This window comes from Carettochelys insculpta, chromosome 15, assembly GCF_033958435.1.
Source record: "Carettochelys insculpta isolate YL-2023 chromosome 15, ASM3395843v1, whole genome shotgun sequence".
Classification (NCBI taxonomy): domain Eukaryota; kingdom Metazoa; phylum Chordata; order Testudines; family Carettochelyidae; genus Carettochelys; species Carettochelys insculpta.
Genome location: NC_134151.1, coordinates 13174208 through 13192168, shown reverse-complemented (window position 1 = coordinate 13192168; position 17961 = coordinate 13174208). Strand labels below are relative to the sequence as shown.

At 43.5% G+C, this 17961-nt stretch overlaps 1 protein-coding gene across 1 annotated transcript in view; it reads right to left on the bottom strand.

The window, feature by feature from the left end:
• Positions 1-10403: 10403 nt before the first annotated feature.
• Positions 10404-17961, bottom strand: part of ADRA1B (adrenoceptor alpha 1B) — a 30210-nt gene continuing 22652 nt past the window's right edge. Inside the window, exon 2 of the mRNA XM_075009696.1 lies at positions 10404-10972. Coding sequence (XP_074865797.1) covers positions 10404-10972 — 569 coding nt within the window. The remainder of the gene's footprint in view (positions 10973-17961) is intronic.

Sequence of the window (17961 nt, the reverse complement as noted above, 5' to 3'; positions counted from 1 at the left end):
GAATGTTCCTACTGTTGTTACTAACCTTAGCACTGCAGGTAAAAAATATCTAAAACCACGACTAAGGTAATGAACAATACATTTTTTTTCACAAGCACATTCCTCAAAATAACTGGCCAGGATAACAGAAAATTTGATTCATACAAATAAAAGAAGCAGTTAATATCATGCTGTTCCCACAAGGATGTATTGAACAGACAGACACATGAGGTTAATGGATCTATATACATTCATATTCCATCTTTATAGTCCATCAATTCTGCAAACATGTGCTTCATTTTATGCACTTGAGCTGTGTTTAAAATTAAGCATGGTGTAAATGTTTGGAAAATCAAGCCATAAAAATTAATGAATTGTTTCTCACAACAACCTTGTGCAGTAAATATTCTTCTCTACATTTTTCAAAAGAGGAACTGAGGCAGAAGTTAGAGCCAGGATTAGAGCTCAGTAAATTCCTGGCACCAAGACCTTCCTTGGACTAGCTAGACCACACCTCTTTCTGATATAGAACTTTATCCCTCTTTCCCATAAAACATTGCTATTACATACCTGCCCAAAGATCCCAAAATGATGGGTGCTTTTCAAAGGCCATACATGGCTCCAGCTGCAAGAGTCTCTAGAGAGACGAAAGGAAAAGAAAAGTCCATAGTGTTCCAGCTGCATGGACAACAAAAGTCATGATTATTATTTTTTCCTGATGGCTGCCCTTAGACAGGGAAATTATTTCTCTGTTTCAGAGATGGGGTCACAAATGACAGATCCCTAGAGACTCATGGGTATTCTTAGATTTGTATGTATACGGAAACTTGAGCAAGTAAAGAGTAGCTAGAGAAAAGCTTCAGTGGTTCAGAAAATATGTGCGTAGTACCAAATGCATCATCTTCTAACATAGTTATGGCTTGCTGGCTGAGCAGTTGGCTGTAGTGAGCTAGATTCTAGATTCAAAACTAATCTTGTGGTTTTGCTTTCTTATATGAGCCTTTGGACAGTTTCTCCTTTTTCTCATACTTGCTGAGTTCTCTTTTGTGTCCACTAACATTTATTCAACTGGTTTGGGGAAAGCATAAGGTAAATTAACTGACAAAATTAAAAATATGCCTGGATAACTAAAGAAGCATGTAGAGTCCTGGTATTAAGACACCATCCCAAACAGGAGGAAACTGTGACTTTCATCTATCCACGGACCTTGGCTGCATTTATGGGAAAGTGACTCTAGAGACATAGGCTAATACCAACCCACTCATTCTAATGCAGAGTGGTCTAACTAAGATTCACAGGTAATCTTGACTCCTTTAAGTAATGCCCAAAGGTCACATATGTGAGTAGAGACTCAGGGGTGGGTCTATTCTGTTGATGATCTCACCTACCTCTGAGTAATATGAAAGGGCTTCTGTGGGAGAACAGGTACTAGAAACCTCTTGTTTAGTCCATTACCTCAGCTGTGTTTATTTATTAACACTTTCAGTAGCATAAACACTGATCCTCAAGGCTATGTAGGTACCTAACACCCATAGATTTCAGTGGGAGTTAGACATCTAAATAATTTTGAGGAGCTGAGCCTTTTTCCTCTTGACTGAGGGCCATTCTCATCCCACTTACATTGGTGTAAACCAGCAGTAAATTCATTGAATGGCAAGATGTGGCCTTGTTTGGTACTCAACACCACATGTCCACAGCATATATTTTAACTGTGTATTGAAGTGTTGGCCCACACTGATTGCCACTCTGAATAGGCTTAATCTGAGTTGCCTTCAGTAAATCACCCATTCAGAGCTTTCCTTTTTCAAAACTGGCACTGGACACCTTCATTTTAGAGATAATTCGTCCGTCTCGCAAAAAAATCCAGTCTGTGTGCAAACTATCCACCGTGTTAACTAAAGAACAAGTTGTACACTAAAAGACAATCAAAGGACTAAATTGTGCTCTAATTCTCTGCCTGTACAGCCAGAAGCCAGTAGAGGTCCAGCTCAAGAAGAGAAAATGGTGATGGGCAGGCCATATCCTACGTAAGGACTGTGAAGAATGTATCACGAGGTAGGCATTAGAACAGAATCTAAAGGCAAAGACGAAAAGGGAACACCCCAAACAAACATGACAACAAAGTTTCCTGGATGAAGTGAAAGCAGCTGGCTTAATGTGGGACCAAATCAAGACTATAGCCAAGGAGCGCAAGAGATTGAGAATGACTGTAGAGGCCCTATGCTCTGCTAGGAGCCCAAAGGATTAATCGTCATCATCATCATCATCACAACCCCACTGATGTGAATGAGAACTGTAAATGCATACTGAGGGCAGAATTAGGCTTAAAATCTTCCTGTTACTGGACAGGGAAGGGACAACTAGAGAGGAGGAGAGTGGAGTGGAAACGATACAAGAGATTTAATCTCTGTACTCACAGGAGATCCGAGACAGAGCACACTTAAAATTCCTCCAGCAACAGCCATAAATTCTGGCAGCTGATTCACAAGGAGAGGAGCCACCTGTCCAAATCTCTCCAGAGGCTAAACATCCTTTTTTTCTGTAGCTCCATCTCTCATCCTTCTGCAAACAATTTTTTTCTTTCTGTTTTAGAGTAATTCTAAAAATGGCATGATGGGACTTCCATGTAGTTGAGGCATAATTACACCATTCTCACCAAATCTGCTTGGTTTAAAGTAAGGGTGGGAATGAGCTACTCATGGGCTGGACACAGTTTGCCAGGTTTAGCCCTGATGGACTGCTGGATGCTGTATTTACCTGTGCATCTGCAGGTATGGGTGCCTGCAGCTCCTGTTGCCTGTGGATCACAATTCCTGGCCAATGGGAACACTGGAAAGTGGTGTCCTGGTCCATGCCACTTCCTGCAGCTTCCATTGGCTAGGAACAGCGATCCGCAGCCAATGGGAGCTGCAAGAGGCTGTGCCTGCAGCAGGTAAATAAATATCTGATGGCCTGTGGTGGGCTAACCCTAGCAAACTGTGCTTCTTGCTTGAAAGGCTAAGAATACCTTTCTTCGTAATTGCCAACCCTCCAAACTCAAGGCTGTATTTGATGTCAAGATGGGTTCTTGCTGTCCAGTGTTTTGTCACCACCACATCATCTCTGCCCCCATACATAAGAACAGCCATACTGCATCAGACCATAGGTCCATCCAGCCCAGTATCCTGTTTTCTGACAGTGGCCAATGCCAGGTGCCCCAGAGGGAATGAACAGAACAGATAATCATCTAGTGATCAACTCCCTGCCACCTATGTCCAGTCTCTTGCAAACAGAGGGTAGAGTCACCGTCCAGCCCATCCCGGCTAATACCCATTGATAGACCTATCCCCCATGAGCTCATCTAGTTCTTTTTTAAACTCTACTACAGTCTTGGTCTTCACAACATTTTCCAGTAAGGAGTTCCACAGGTTAACTGTGCGTTGTGTGAAAAAATATTTCATATTGTTTGATTTAAACCTGCTGCCTATTTATTTCATTTGGTGACCCCTAGTTCTTGTGTTGCGCAAAGGAGTAAATAACAATTCCTTATCTATTTTCTCCAGACCAGTCATGATTTTATACACCTCTATCATATTCCCCCTTAATTGTCTTTTTTCCAAGCTATCCAGCCTCATCATCTCCTGTTCAGTTTGGAACTGAGTGAGTAATGCTGTTGATGCACAAGCCATAGCACAGAGCCCAGCTGACTCTCTCAGAGCTAGTTGAGTCTGAGTTACAGGAGCCACAGGAGGAGTAAAATCATGTCTAAACTTGGGCGGGGTGGTGGGGGAGGGAAGGCAACAGCATGGTGGTGACTGATCCTTGGCAGTTAAATTAACAGATCTAATGAAGACCCAAAACCAACTGCCAATGGCTGTCTTGTTGACTGCAGTATTCCACTGGAATGAGAAGCAGAAGGGACATTGATGGAAGAGTTTCTCCCATCAGCCACCCTGCAGTGGAGACCTAAGGTACATTGGCTCCAGCTACAGTATTCAGGTAGCTGCAGTTGTGTAAATAAGGTTGACTTTGTCCCATAGTGTAGACTTGCCCTAAGGAAGTGCTACATTTATATATCACTTTTCAGAATAGAACTTCACTTTTACAGTACTGATGGCCACCTCCTGCCTTCTTCCTTTCCCACCCCGTTTGGAAAGACAACTGAAGGGTCTTTCAGACAACTGAAAATTTAATTTCTGGAGAGTAAACAAAGCACTATGACCTAGAGTTCCAGTGGAATAATCTCATTCCTTGGGTTGATTTTAAAATTGCTCTTGATGAAATAAGAAGAACTCTTGTGATAGATGAAAATGGTAACACCTAATGGGTTTAATGTAGGTGCAGCTGTGCTGTAACAATATTTTATGAGTCATTACCTTTGTGCTCTTGACTGAATGAGTTTCTACAGGCTTCCAGTTAGCAATTAGACTTCATGCAGTAGCTTAACTTTGGAGAAACTCAGTGTTTTACAAGTGTCATCTATGTGAAGCAGCAAAGCCACTGAAATGTAAGGAAACTCATTTGGACAATGAGAGTGTGCCTATACTGCAATTAAAAAGCTGCAGCTGGTCCATGCTTGGTGCTTAGGGCTTGGACTAAGGGACTGTTTAATTGGACTGCAGCCTGGGACTTGGTGAGGTGTGAGGGCACCAGAGCTTGGGTTGAAGTCCAAATTGAAATGCCTACACCACAACTAAACAGCCCCTTAGTGCAGCCCGTTGAGCCTGAGTTGGCTACCATGGGCCAACTGTGGGTGTGTAATGGTAGTGTAGACATAGCCTTGGTCAATTTTTCAGACAAGTTACCAGTGCTACAGGGAGAACTACATGACTGAGTATAATTGCCTTCTCCAGGCTACCAGAGCAGGTCGATTACCATTTCACCATAGGCAGCAAATATTCAACAGGTAGCTTATATTCTTCCCTTAATAAAAGCGCTAAAAGGGGCTGGTCACACAAGACTTGCTGATGCTGCTCTACCTTGACTAATTTTTTCACCAAAAGAAAGAAGCAGCAATGGAAGGAGGACCAGAGAGTTGTGCAGGATCCCATTGGGCAGGACATGTCAGGATGCAGACTTGGGAAGGTTCTGCAGTTACTATAAAGAGATTGGAGTAGATTTCCTCTGAAAAAGTATGATAGCTTTGGAGATGGATATGGTCCCTCACTCAAATACATTCCAGGCCAGTAGTGACTGTAATATAATCCTGATGGATGTTCCTCCTGTAGGTCTCCCTACTTTCCTTCATAGGTGGCATGAATGAACGCTCTCAAGTCCACTTTAAAGTCTGAGTCTTTCAAAGTTGTCTTTGCATTGTGTTTGTAATGGGGCCTCAGATATTGTGTTGATGCTGTGATTAGAAGTGAGGTGCTTCTCGCTGGCAGTCTGCCTGCTAGTTTGAACTGTGGCTAGATACCACTTTACAGAAACCTTGCTTGTATGTGCTACAGTTTCACAGGTAGCCCAAAATGAGACCCTTCAAAAAGCAGGGCTTGAGGTGTTGATAAGTTGAAAGTCAGGGAACTAACAAGTGTGAAGCATGAAGTTGTTATGAAGTGGAGGATCAATAAATACCTAAAGGGACGTCATGTGGCAACATGTCTGTAAAAAACAGACATGCATGACAACATGTCTGTAAAAAACAAAATATGAATTGCAAAGAGAAGTAAGAAATCCCCACGTTTTGCAGAGGAGCAGGGTACCAAAATTGGAATTACAGGATAACAAATGTCAATCAAGCTGATTGTAAGGAATGTGGAAGCACAAGCTGAAGGAATTTGAGGAATGTGTCTTTATAGGTCATTTACCTGGAAATGGGAAGAGTTTCAGGGTGCATATATGTAAATAGTGGCATTGTTTCAAGACCTGCTGGGTAGCAGATGAAGCACTGGTGTTTTCCCTATTGTAAACAACTTGTTGTGAAGTCACCAATTATGACATCACTCAGTGTAGGAATTGTGGAATATCACCAGTGTATGAATTATTGTGGGGATAAAGGACAGTCATCATTGCTGAGTAAGATGTGGCTCACACACGACTCCCATCAGCAGAGCACTTTGGAGAAGAAGCAGGGGGAGGAGGTACTGGCTGAACCAGCTGGCTGAGAGCCTTTTGGCCATACAGTCATAAGTCTGGTTTGACTAGTCCTTCTCCCCACTGTTCAAAGATAGAACTAAAGCCCAGAGCAATGCTGGGATTTGTAGTTTTTTTTTGAGAATCCACACTGGTGGATACTGAGACTCTTGTGGCTGGGCCCAGAGCTGAAACCACCTGCAGCTGAAGCCACTGAGAGCTGAAATCACAGGGTTTTGCCCAGTGCCAAATCCACAAAGCAGCAGGTAAGTGGCCAGGGGAGAAGCAGTCAGCCAGGGTGGCCAGCAGCATGTGATGGGCAAGCAGCTGGGAGGGGCAGCTGGCAGAGCATAGCGAGCAAGTGGCCAGCAAGGGGCAGCAGCGGGCAGGCAGCTGGCAAGTGACCCTGCCCTTGTGTGGCAAAAGACTCCATGTTGATGTGTCTGTGAACTCTGGGTTTGTATGGACCAGCTCACGTGGTGAGTGCAGAGTTCAGGTGGAAGTACAGTCTATGAGGGGTGTGTGTACAGATAAAGAGCTCTAAGCAAGGTAGCTCAGCATAGCAGACTCTGGGAACAATGCCTTGCTTAACCGGGATTTTAGAATACCGCATGTGTCACTGTGTAAATTTATGTTAGGCTGCTGTTATTAAACAAGCTGTTTCTGTCTCAGACTCTTGTGCTTGTGAGAATGGAAGAACTGCCTTTATAGGCACCCAGCAGGTAGGGTGAGAATGTCCCAGATTACTGGGTGGGGACTCAAGGTGGTTTGGTTGCATTATTGACAGAAGCCACTAGGAATTGAACCTGGCCTTTCCTGCGATCACAAGCCGTTAACAGAAGGGTTGCATTAATGAGACATCACCATTTGAAATAATGTCTTATTTATGTGTCAAGTATTGCCTCACCTCATGGCTGCCCTGGGCATTGTTTGCTTTCACACAGCTCCACTACAGGGTGTGATCAACCACTCTGTATTGCAAATCATGTTATGGCAATAACAGATGAAGCCTCTGATGAGCTACTCCAGGCAAGCCCTGGGTAGCTGAATGCCCCAAATGTACTGTAGAGGAAATGTTTTGCTGATGACATGTCTACACAAACAGTGCTGCCGTGGCACGGCTATACCAGTGGAGCTCTGTTGCTTTAGCATGTCTGGTGAAGAGGTTAATAAAACCACCTCTGTGAATGGCAGAAGCTATGTTAGAAGGAGAAACTCTCCGCATGAACACATATATCAAAGGAAAGTAACAGAGAGGGAGCCGTGCTAGTCTATATACTATCAAAACAAAAAGCAGTCAAGTAGCACTTTAAAAACTAGCAAAACAGTTTATTAGGTGAGCTTTCGAGGGACAGACCCACTTCCTCAGAACAGGTCTTCAGACTTCTTCTTTCATGGTCTGTCCCACGAAAGCTCACCTAATAAATTATTTTGCTAGATTTTAAAGTGCTACTTGACTGCTTTTTGTTTTGATATGTCAAAGGAGTTTATGTAGCTCAGGGAGGTGGTTTATTCACGCTACTGAGAGGCATCAGTTACCCTGACATAAACTGTCATGTAGACATAGCTTTAGAAATGATAGTAAACATTTACTTCCAGCTGACTGTAACTGCTTGAGATTTTTATTACCATGCTGGTTGAGTTAACTTTTCTGTTGTTATCTTCCCAGGCAGCAGGAATTCTAAAGCAGAACTTCTCCTGGATTTCTGTTCTACTTGACAGGGTGGTATCCCCTAACCATCTCACACTTCAAGCCTCTGATGTGGCTAGGATTATGAACTGAAGGGTTTGGGGAAGGTTCTTTACAGATAATGTGGATTACTCTGAAGCTTAGTTAAGGTTCCTTTGATCATTCTGGGTTTTCTTCTCTGTTACTTGGAGATACATTTTTTTCCGCATTAAAACAACCGAAAGTCCCTTTAGTAAACTGAAAGCTAAATAAGGAGTAAGGCATCTTTTCTTTGGAAAATTGTAAGGAGTGTCCAATGTATAAAAATTAAAGTGCTTATAGGTCAGTCCAATGAGCAGTCTCAGAATATTACATTTCGAGGCCTGCTGCAGGTGTCTACAGAAATTTCATTAAAATGCAATACAATTATTTAAGGAGCGTAAATGATTATCAGAACTGATACAGCTTTTGTTAAGAACCAAATGTAGTAAAAAAGAAACATCAGTCTTTCAAAGCTGCTTTGTTAAAGGGTTTAGAGGAGTGAAATGATGGCTGTGCGGAACCTTTTACCACCAGCCCTAAAAAATTCTCCAAAGCTGCTAGATGTTATTTTGCTTTGACTCTGCGTGACTCACATGTGAAGCTAAATTTAGAAGCACATTATCAAGCAGTTAGGCCCAAAATTTGGATCTGTAATCAACAATACTTTATAAAACTTAATGTGACTGGAAATGTTTTTATAACATTTTCCCCCATTGGTCCCCCTCCAAAAATTAAAAGGAAAATTTACTCAAAAGAATTCCACACAGTCATCTGCGCTCTGGGAAATCCAAAGAGAACAACAATGTGCTAGTGCAGCACAGGCTGAAAGCGAATTGTTCTGTCTAGCCTCTTTTTCTAAGATGAGTAAAAAACAAAACATAAATGAGTGGCAGAAAGAATGAAATGTTTTTAAATCCTTTCTATTTTAATAATCAGTGTCCCTTTAAAAGGCAATTGCAACTCAGACCAGGGCTGGGTCATTTAAATACAACGGGCGATTTGCTGAAAACTTTAATGGGGTCATGACCAGAACCCAAGATGCCATACATTGGCTATTTGTGAACTTACATGGCTTTCATCATTGTACGTGGTGACCTAGACACAAAACTTGCCTATTTTGCTCACTGAGCTGGAGGATATTTGGCTCAGCTGCAGATCACATCCATTTTCATCAGCCTAATGAGGGAATATACATGTGCAATGAAACTAAGGGAAGTGCTCTCATGGGAGTAAACATTATAAAACAGCTGTTAAATATTTTCAGCATATCTGTTTATGGTTTAGCCTCTGTTTCAGTATTCACAAAAACACTGCTAAAATTCCTAATAAGGGAAGCCTTGGGTCACAGGAAGGGGTAAAGACCAGTTGTCATAGTTTGTGCCACTTTATTGGAAAAATTCGCTGTTGTTAGCTTCCTGATTCACGCTTAATTGAAAGAGATGAAAACCATTTCTAAACATGGCTTAAATCATACTGGAAGATGTCCTCAGAGATCCCCCCAGTGTAGAATACCACATTGCTGAGCTGAAGGATGCAAAGCAAAGTAAGACTCTCATATAACTTCATCTTGACTTTTTCACTTCTGAGATCAGTGACAAAGCAAAAGTCACTCGAAATGCAGTCTCACCTCCAAAAACTGCCAAGAACACCAAATGGTCTTTACTGAAATCCAGCATATTCAGTCTCAGGCCAGGCAATGGGTCTCCAGCCATCAGTACTTTTTTGCTATTTCTGCAATGCTGCTTATGAAAGATCTTGCATGATTAGCAGGTTTTGCTTTGGAAACCAGACCCTTCAGTTGCCTGTGAGCTTACAGGAAAATTACTAATGTGCTGGAACACAAACAGTCAGGCCTGATCATTGCTGATGTTTTAAAGCTTTTGAGAAATAACATGGTAAAAGATAGGGCGTTTGGACACATTAGTTCACTTCCATTTTTAACTCATCACCAACGCATAGACTGGCCCCAAAGAACAGCCGTGTGTATGGTGTGAGATTTCACCCCAGTGTGCATGGATGTGTGCAAATGGGAGAGTCTGCAAGGAGGCTCTGTTGGAATTCCAACTGGATATTATTAAACAAAAGCGATGAAAATATAGGAAGTTAATCCTTGACATTGTTTTCAGTTTCTAAAGTGCCAGTGTTCAGTGAAGTGACCAACAGGTTCGGTGTTTACAAGCAAAACCAGAAGCAATTGGTGGTACCCTGGAGAGGTACAAATAAAACTACACATCCTCTTTTAGGTACGTACATGCTGTCTGACTCTCTCTCTCTCCCCTCGTCCCCCATATACATATTGTCTATTTATGTGTGCTTGGCTGCTCCACAGCCTTTTCATCAGAGTTGACTATTTGGCTGAGCACATCCCTGTCTTTTCAGTTTCTAAAGTGCCAGTGTTCAGTGAAGTAACCAACACGTTTGTGCACAAATTTCTGTGGCATCTCTGGCAATAAACTTGGACCTGCAGCCTGCAGTGGTTGGACTGTGCCAAGACTCTGACATTAGGATGTCTGCTACTGGCATCCTGGCTGAACTCCCTCTCAGCACCACAACAAGCATTTCTAGATTTTCTGCAGATTTGCATCAACTGCTAAAGACCAATCAGCTTAATGTATGCATATGAGACTAGACTCCAGGCCCTCCTGCATCCAGGGAACAGCATTTAAAATTCGCTCATTTTAACAGCTATTCCGCAGTCAGCTGTGCTGCTCAGTATGTCACAGATTGTCTTGCAGCCCCCATTGCTTGAGTCTTGGCTGCCAGCAGCGATATGTCCATTGTGTTCTGTTGGAAGCCTGAAGGTGAAGAGTTGGCATGAGTCCTTTTGGTCACTGCCTTCCTCTATGGAGCCTAGAAAGGAGCCGGAGCCCTTCCACTCCTGAAATGTGTACATTTCCATGTGAGGGTGAGTGACTTTGCTCAGGTAGCCTGGGCTAGGAGTGGCTGAGGATAATGTTCTCTGACTGCCACTTAGGAAGCTTTTGCTGTCTTCCAACGAGTCCTTACGGGAGCGTTCGAAGGAGCCTGGGTTCCAGTTCCTATAGCTGTAGGCCCACCATCCTAACCGTCTGCGTCGGTGGCACTGACACTTCAGAATCCGTACAAAAGCCCGCTTGAACTCTTTGCTTGAGCAGGGGTAGATGATTGGGTTCAAGCAGCTGTTGAAGTAGCCAAGCCAAAAAATTATCTTGAAGATGGTTTCAGGTGGCTTCAAAGCAGAAAACATGGACCCTATCAGGAAAAGCAAGCAGAGAAAGCATCTGAGATAACTGGTCCCAACCACCTCTATTAAAGAGAAAAAGGTTAATCCATGATGTACATGGCCATTCCCATGAGGGTGCCTTTATTAAGAAGTCATATCACCCTTGCCACTTCAGTTAGAACTAGACTTAACATTCTTGATATTTTCCAGGCACAAAACGCATGACCCTTTTTTAGACTGATTTTTTTTTATCATGCAGTGACAGAAAGTTGCACATGAGCAACTGACACCCCCCACAATGTAATTATTTATTTATTTGCGTTGCAGTAGCACTTAGGAATCAGGGCTTCATTGTTTGTGCCAGTGTAAGGCTACAACCACACAGCAAAGTTATTTCAATATAGCAGCAACTATTCTGAAATACCTTTTCTAGCATCTACAGTACCTACATACTATTTCAAAACTTCATTGCAGGAGGAATAACACCTATTTCAAAATAGTGATTTCAACATTTGGGCTGTTAAGACATGCAATAGCTATATTTTGAAATAAGCCACAATGGTGTCCAATGGCACGATGTCAAAATAGGCACTCGGGCTGCACCTATACTAGCAAGTTCTTTCAAAAGAATTTTCAAAAGAAGGAGGCTCTTTCGACAGAGCCCATGGAGCATCTACGAATGAAAAGCATTCTTTTGAAAGTAAATCAGAAGAATGTGGCACTCCTTTTGAAATCATTCTTCCTTTCCTGTTTCAGAAAGAGCGCCTTCTTTCAAAAGCTTCTTTTGAAAGAAAACGTGTAGATGCTCCTCAGGGCCCTTCTTTCAAAAGAACAGTCTTCATTTTCAATCCCTGGCCTGTTCTTTTTAAAGAGCAGGGGCTGTGTGGATGCTCTCTTTTGAAAGAGCAGATCACTCTTTTATGTGTGGATGCACTCTTTCAAAAGAAGTTATTTTGGAAGAGATCTTCTGGAAGACCTTCTTTCAAAAGATCTCTGTAGTGTAGATATAGCCTTTAGGCTGTGTCTACACCAGCATTCCTCTTTTGAAAGATGCATGGAAATGAGGGAAATCAAAAATGCAAATGAGGTGCAGATTTACATATCTGACACATCATCTGCGTATTCTTCTTTTGAAAGAGCTTCCTTCAAAAGAAGAAAAGCAGTGTAGATGTGGCTCTTTTGAAAGTAAACCCTATCTTCGAAAGAACCCTTCTTCCAAAAAAAAGAGAAATAGGAAGAAGGGTTCTTTCGAAGATGGGGATTGCTTTGAAAAAAGCTGCATGTACACTGCTTTTTCTTGTTTTGAAAGAAGCTCTTTCAAAAGAAGAATATGGAAATCAGGTGCCAGATAGGTAAATCTGCACCTCATTTGCATTTTTATTTCCCTCATTTGCATGTATCTTTCAAGTGAGGAATGCTAGTGTAGACACAGCCTGGCTGTTTCTACACATGACACTTTCTCCAAAAGTGGCATGCTAATAAGCAGCCCAAAAGATGCTAACGAGGCATGTATGTAAATTCCCGGCACCTCATTAGCATAAGGTCACGTGATTTTCAGGAAGACGGGGCCTCCAGCAGGAGGACTTCCTTCTGGAAGACCCCCTGGGGGCCGTACTTCTATACACCATTTTAGAGTCTGGAAGGCCGTCTTCCGGACTCCAAATCGCGTGACCTTATGCTAATAAGGCACCGAGAATTTACATATGTTCCTCATTAGCATATTTCGGGCTGTTTATTAGTATGCCACTTTCGGAGAAACATGTAGAAACAGCCCCTGTGTCCAGACATGCTATTTTGAAATAGCTGGGTGCTGTTTCAAAATGCGTTCTTGTGTGTGGTTATGTTGTTTCGAAATAAGGTATTTGGGAATAACTGTTCCGGGATGGATTAGTTTAAAATAACACTTCTGTGTAGATATAGCCTAAAAACCATAGAGAAAGAGTTCCTTCTCCAGAGAACCAGTTGTGGGTCGCCTTCAATAGGAAAGACCCTAGGTCTTGTGCGTCTCCTACAGGCGCATAGCTGTGCTCAGATGTAATTTGCCATTTCCACAAACTTGCTTTGGGAGACATAGGTTTGGGAACATGTTCTTTCCTGTCCTGTCTAAGTTATCTAAGTCACGAATAGGGAATAATATTTGAGAGATACGAAAGCTATTTAAGCCTGAAATAAGCTAATGGTCACACAGGTCTACACAGACCAGGACTTTTCAACATATTTATAACACAAATAGAGGGATTATTTCATGAACACTTCCCCTCCCATTCACCATAACATATTTTCCCTGGATCAGCTACTACATTTGCCTTCACAGAAAATTAATACAGTATTAGCAAAGCAATTATTGTATTAATCTAATTAAATTACTGGTAAATTTAGCCAAAGGGAACATTCTGAAAGAATGCCTGAAGGCTCACAGTTAAAATTATGGGCCTCTTGCAACATTTTTATTTCTAGCTGGAGCAAGCTGAGCATGTGAACTCAATATGTGAGTTTAATTTCAGGAGTTTAAACTAGATTCTTGGTCTCCTAAAAATGGAGAGCTGGATCAGAACCCCTGTGTCAAGGCTCTGAGAATAGAATCCTTTTGTACTGGGGTGGTTTTCAGATTATGTGCATTATGAAAGCACTTGGGTCAGCAGTAGCTATCAACCCACCTTACTGTGGCAGCGGTGTGACTGTAGTAGAGGCACAAGCTATCTATCCCCATCTATCCCAGCAATGCAAAGGCTGTGGCCTAGGCCTGAGAGCTATGCAAAATCCTGTTTACTGGACATAGCTATGTATTATTTAGTAAGGAAACAGCTGGGTCATGCAGCTAAATATAGCTGCTGCTTTTTCAGTCAGCATGGTGGGCTTGATATTAACTATAAGGGGCTTAGCAAGCTTAACTCCCATGGAAGCCAAGGAGAGATAAGGACATACAACAGTTCATGTCTCATCCTGTCTTCCTCCATGCACTACCCAGCATGGCAAAGTTGGTGCAGAGGGTGAAGTCGCATGCTATTAATGCTGACAAACTGGGGATTACTTCCTGCCTCTGCCCGAAGCACGAGAAAACTGGGGAGAGAACCTTGCCTCCGTTCCCTGGACTACTTATTGGCTGATGCAGTCACATACTAGCTCTTCTATGGCTGAGGGGCAAAGCACCAATCTAGCTCTGAGGATTTAAATGGAATTTAAAAGGTGCATGGTGCTTTGTTCATGCCTTCTACAACAGACTGCATTTCAGTGCACAATCCCGTCTCTAACCATTGCACTGCCACTAATAGCCTGCAGGACTTTCCCTCCAGTTTAATGGAGCTGCTAAGGCTCTGCTCTGTTTGGTACAGCAGGAAGAGATGAGCACAGCACAGAGACTAGCACTGGAGAAAATGTGAAAAGTACTCAATAAACTTCCAACTGCACAAACCAAAATAAGGTAAGCACACTGGCCCCGTCCGCTTAGCTTAATGAGAGTGAACAAACATTATGTGGTCTAGAACATAAGCCAAGGAAAGGGTGTGAAGCCCTTAGACCAGGGATTGGCAACCTGTGGCTCCAGAGCCACATGCAGCTCTTCAAGGCTGGCTCCTCTTGCCGCCACTTAAACAAAAAAAATAAATTCAGTTGCTTGCTGTTAAACCAACCAAATTTAGTTTTTTTGCTTAAGAGGTGGGCAGTCTCCAGAGCCGCTGAGCAGTCAGGGTGTATTAGGGCTCTAATAGATTAAGAATAAAGGCACAGGGTCAGGAATCAAACTAGATCTTCTGATTACTAGTCCAGTGCCTTACCCACAAAACCCTCACCTCTTCATAAGGATGAAATCCAGGCAAGATTTTCCAAAGCTCCTCAGTGATTTAGAACGACCAGTCCTATGGACAGTCAAGCAGAACTGAACTCCAACATCATGGGGCTGCTTTTGAAAATCCCACTCGACAACATTCCAGTGTTCTTGTATTTTAAACAAGTCGCCCTACGCTTGGGTGAAAGTAACCTAAGTTTCTTACAATACTGTTGCATTGCACCTTTCTGGGTGAAACAGTCTGGGTAGAGAGGGAGGGGGTCTGATACGACAGCAATCATAACCGGTCTGTCCCACGAAAGCTCACCTAATAAACTATTTTGCTAGTCTTTAAAGTGCTACTTGACTGCTTTTTGTTTTGATAGTGTATAGACTAGCACGGCTTCCTCTTTGTTACTATTCAACACGGCTTACTCTCTGTAACCAATTTAATTGTGTGGGGGACTCAGGGAAGAGTGCTAGAGTGGTAGAGGGCTCTGAGCAGCAGGGTTTGGGGGACAAGGTCCCCTCCAATTTTTTCCATCCTTGGGCAGAGTAAATTTTATGTCCAGCAAGCATTCTGGGGACATGTGGCTGCAGCTCCCCCTCCTTGCTATGGGCTCCAGGGTGTGTGTGTAGCAGCTGATGCACTCCCCCAGCCAGTGCCTTTCAACTGTCTATCTACCTGCTCACTAGTAAGGCAGCCTGCAAGAAGGGTGCAGTGCCCAGGGCAAGTCATCTTTATGGAGGCTTCTCTTTCAGTTGTTTTTAAATACAGGTTACAGCGAGCTTCAAGGGCACCTGCTGGCTGCAGGGTTGACGCTGATAACGCCCAGCTTTATAGGTCTTTTTAATCATTATAATTAAAAGCTCATATACTGAAAGAACGTCATGGATCAGGATCAGTGTCACACTGCTTACATTCTGACATCCATCTTTCTGGACTTCCTTGCAGCAAAATCTGTTATCAGGCCATCACATACAGCCCCAGCTAAAGCCTCTCCAGCGCATCATCAGTGATCTGCAGCCCATCCTGGACAACAATCCTTCACTCTCACAGACCTTGAGAGGCAGGCCTGTCCTCGTCTACAGACAGCCTGCCAACCTTAAACAAATTCTCACCAGCAACTATAGATCACAACACATTAACTCGAAACCTGGAAACAATCCCTGCAATAAACCTCGCTGCCAACTCTGCTCACATATCTACACCAGCAATATCATCACAGGAGCTAACATCAACCCCACCATCAGGGACTCTTTCCTCTGCGCATCTACTAATATAATATATGCCATCATGTGCCAGCAATGCCCCACTGCAATATACATTGGCCAAACTGGACAGTCGCTAGGTAAAAGAATGCATGGGCACAAATCAGACATCAGGAACGGTAACATACAAAAACCTGTAGGAGAACACTTCAATCTCCCTGTACACTCAGTAACAGATTTAAAAGTAGCAGTCCTACAACAAAAAAATTTCAAAAATAAAATGCAAAGAGAAATTTCAGAACTTCAGTTCATTTGTAAATTTGACTCCATCAACCAAGGATTGAACAGAGACTGGGAGTGGTTGGCCCATTATAAAAGCAGTTTCTCTGCTCATGATGTTCACACCTCCGCATTAGCAATTGACAATGGGCCACATCCCCCCTGACTGAACTGACCTGAGTTCTCCTCTCTTGATGTTCACAATTCCACATTAACTGCTGATAATGGGCCACTTCCCCCCTGACTGAATAGACCTTGTCAGCTCTGGCCCTCCCCTTTACTGAGACTCCCTCTTTAAAACCTCCTCTGACCCCCACCCCGCACTCATGCATCTGATGAAGCAGGTCTTTGCCCACGAAAGTTTACGCTCAAAAATATCTGTTAGTCTATAAGGTGCTACAGGACTTCTTGTTGTTTTTATCAGATCATGGTCATCCAGGTCTGATGCTACATCCTTCTCAAAGGACAGAATGGCAAGTCCACCCAGTCTCTCTTGGGAAATAGTTGGCTGGAGGCAGAGCTCCCTGTAAACTGTGCACTTGGGTGGCCACTCAGGAGAGATTCCAGTGCTGCAAAGTTGATTAGCAGAGGGCTGACAGCTGGTGGTGCACATTTGCACCTGCCTCAGTGCACAGGAAAAATTATTGCACACATGGGTGGAAGAAGCCTGCACATGGATGGAAAAGATTAGTGGGAACATTGGCTGCAGGTAGCTCTGAATTTTTAATTTGGAAAAACTTTGCTCCCTTGAAGTCACATTGGGATTGTCAGCAAAGCCCTGTCTGCTACTGCTGTGTTTGGGAAGGAACTGACAAGCGATTTAAGAAACCAAAGGGCTTGAAGGGCAGTTTTTGTTCCCTCAGGGATGTACTCCCGTAGCACTCAAACCTACGCTTTCTCCATTTCTTCTGTGCCTGCTAGTGCTCGCCATTGTATGCTAGCTGTGGGGTAGGTGTGCTGGAGTGCATAGCTGAGGTGCACTGGACCTGGGAGGAGCCACGGAGTGCAGGCAACAGGAGTGCAGGACTCAGGGGATGCACTGGAAGAACTGGGTGATTCTATGTCTACCTCACTTGAGCCCCCAATCCTCCCTTCCCCCTCCCCACACCACTCTTCCTCTTATTTCTCCACTCCTCTGACCCCTAGTGCTGGTCCTGGCCCAGGAATCATTCACATGCCTAATTCCCACCTCCGCCCTCCAAGACAGATTACATTTCCAGCACAATCAAATTGCCAGCCCTCAGGATTTACAAATTGTAGCACCCTACGGGCATCCGTTGCAAAACTCCTTTTCTTGAATGGGCTTGTGATTAACTTAGCCTTCCCTACGTGAACTGCTGGTGAGGTGAGTTCACCGCCATCTAACTCAGTCAAATCTGTGATTCAGCCATCCTTAATCTCTCTGTTTATTCATGGAAGCAGGTTTGGGGAGCAGCCAGTAACTCAGGGGCTACTGGCTTAAATGACCCCAAATCTGGCTCACTAGTGCATCCCCAGCAGTCAGAAGAACCGTTCAGATTGAGAGCATTCAGAAGGGTTCAGTTTTAAAACTCATAAACTGGTGGAAACCCTCTGCTCTTTTTCTTTAATTTGCCACGCCTAGTGCGGGTGGGGGAGTCGTGGGAGCCTAGGTCTTCATACTGTGGGGAGGGGAACCCCACGGCTGGAGTCTGCTGCAGGAGAGCTGAAAAAGGCAATGGAGGAGCCTGAGTCTGGGGGTGATAAGGGCTGCCCCCCCCCAGCCTGGAGCTTGGTGGCAAGGAG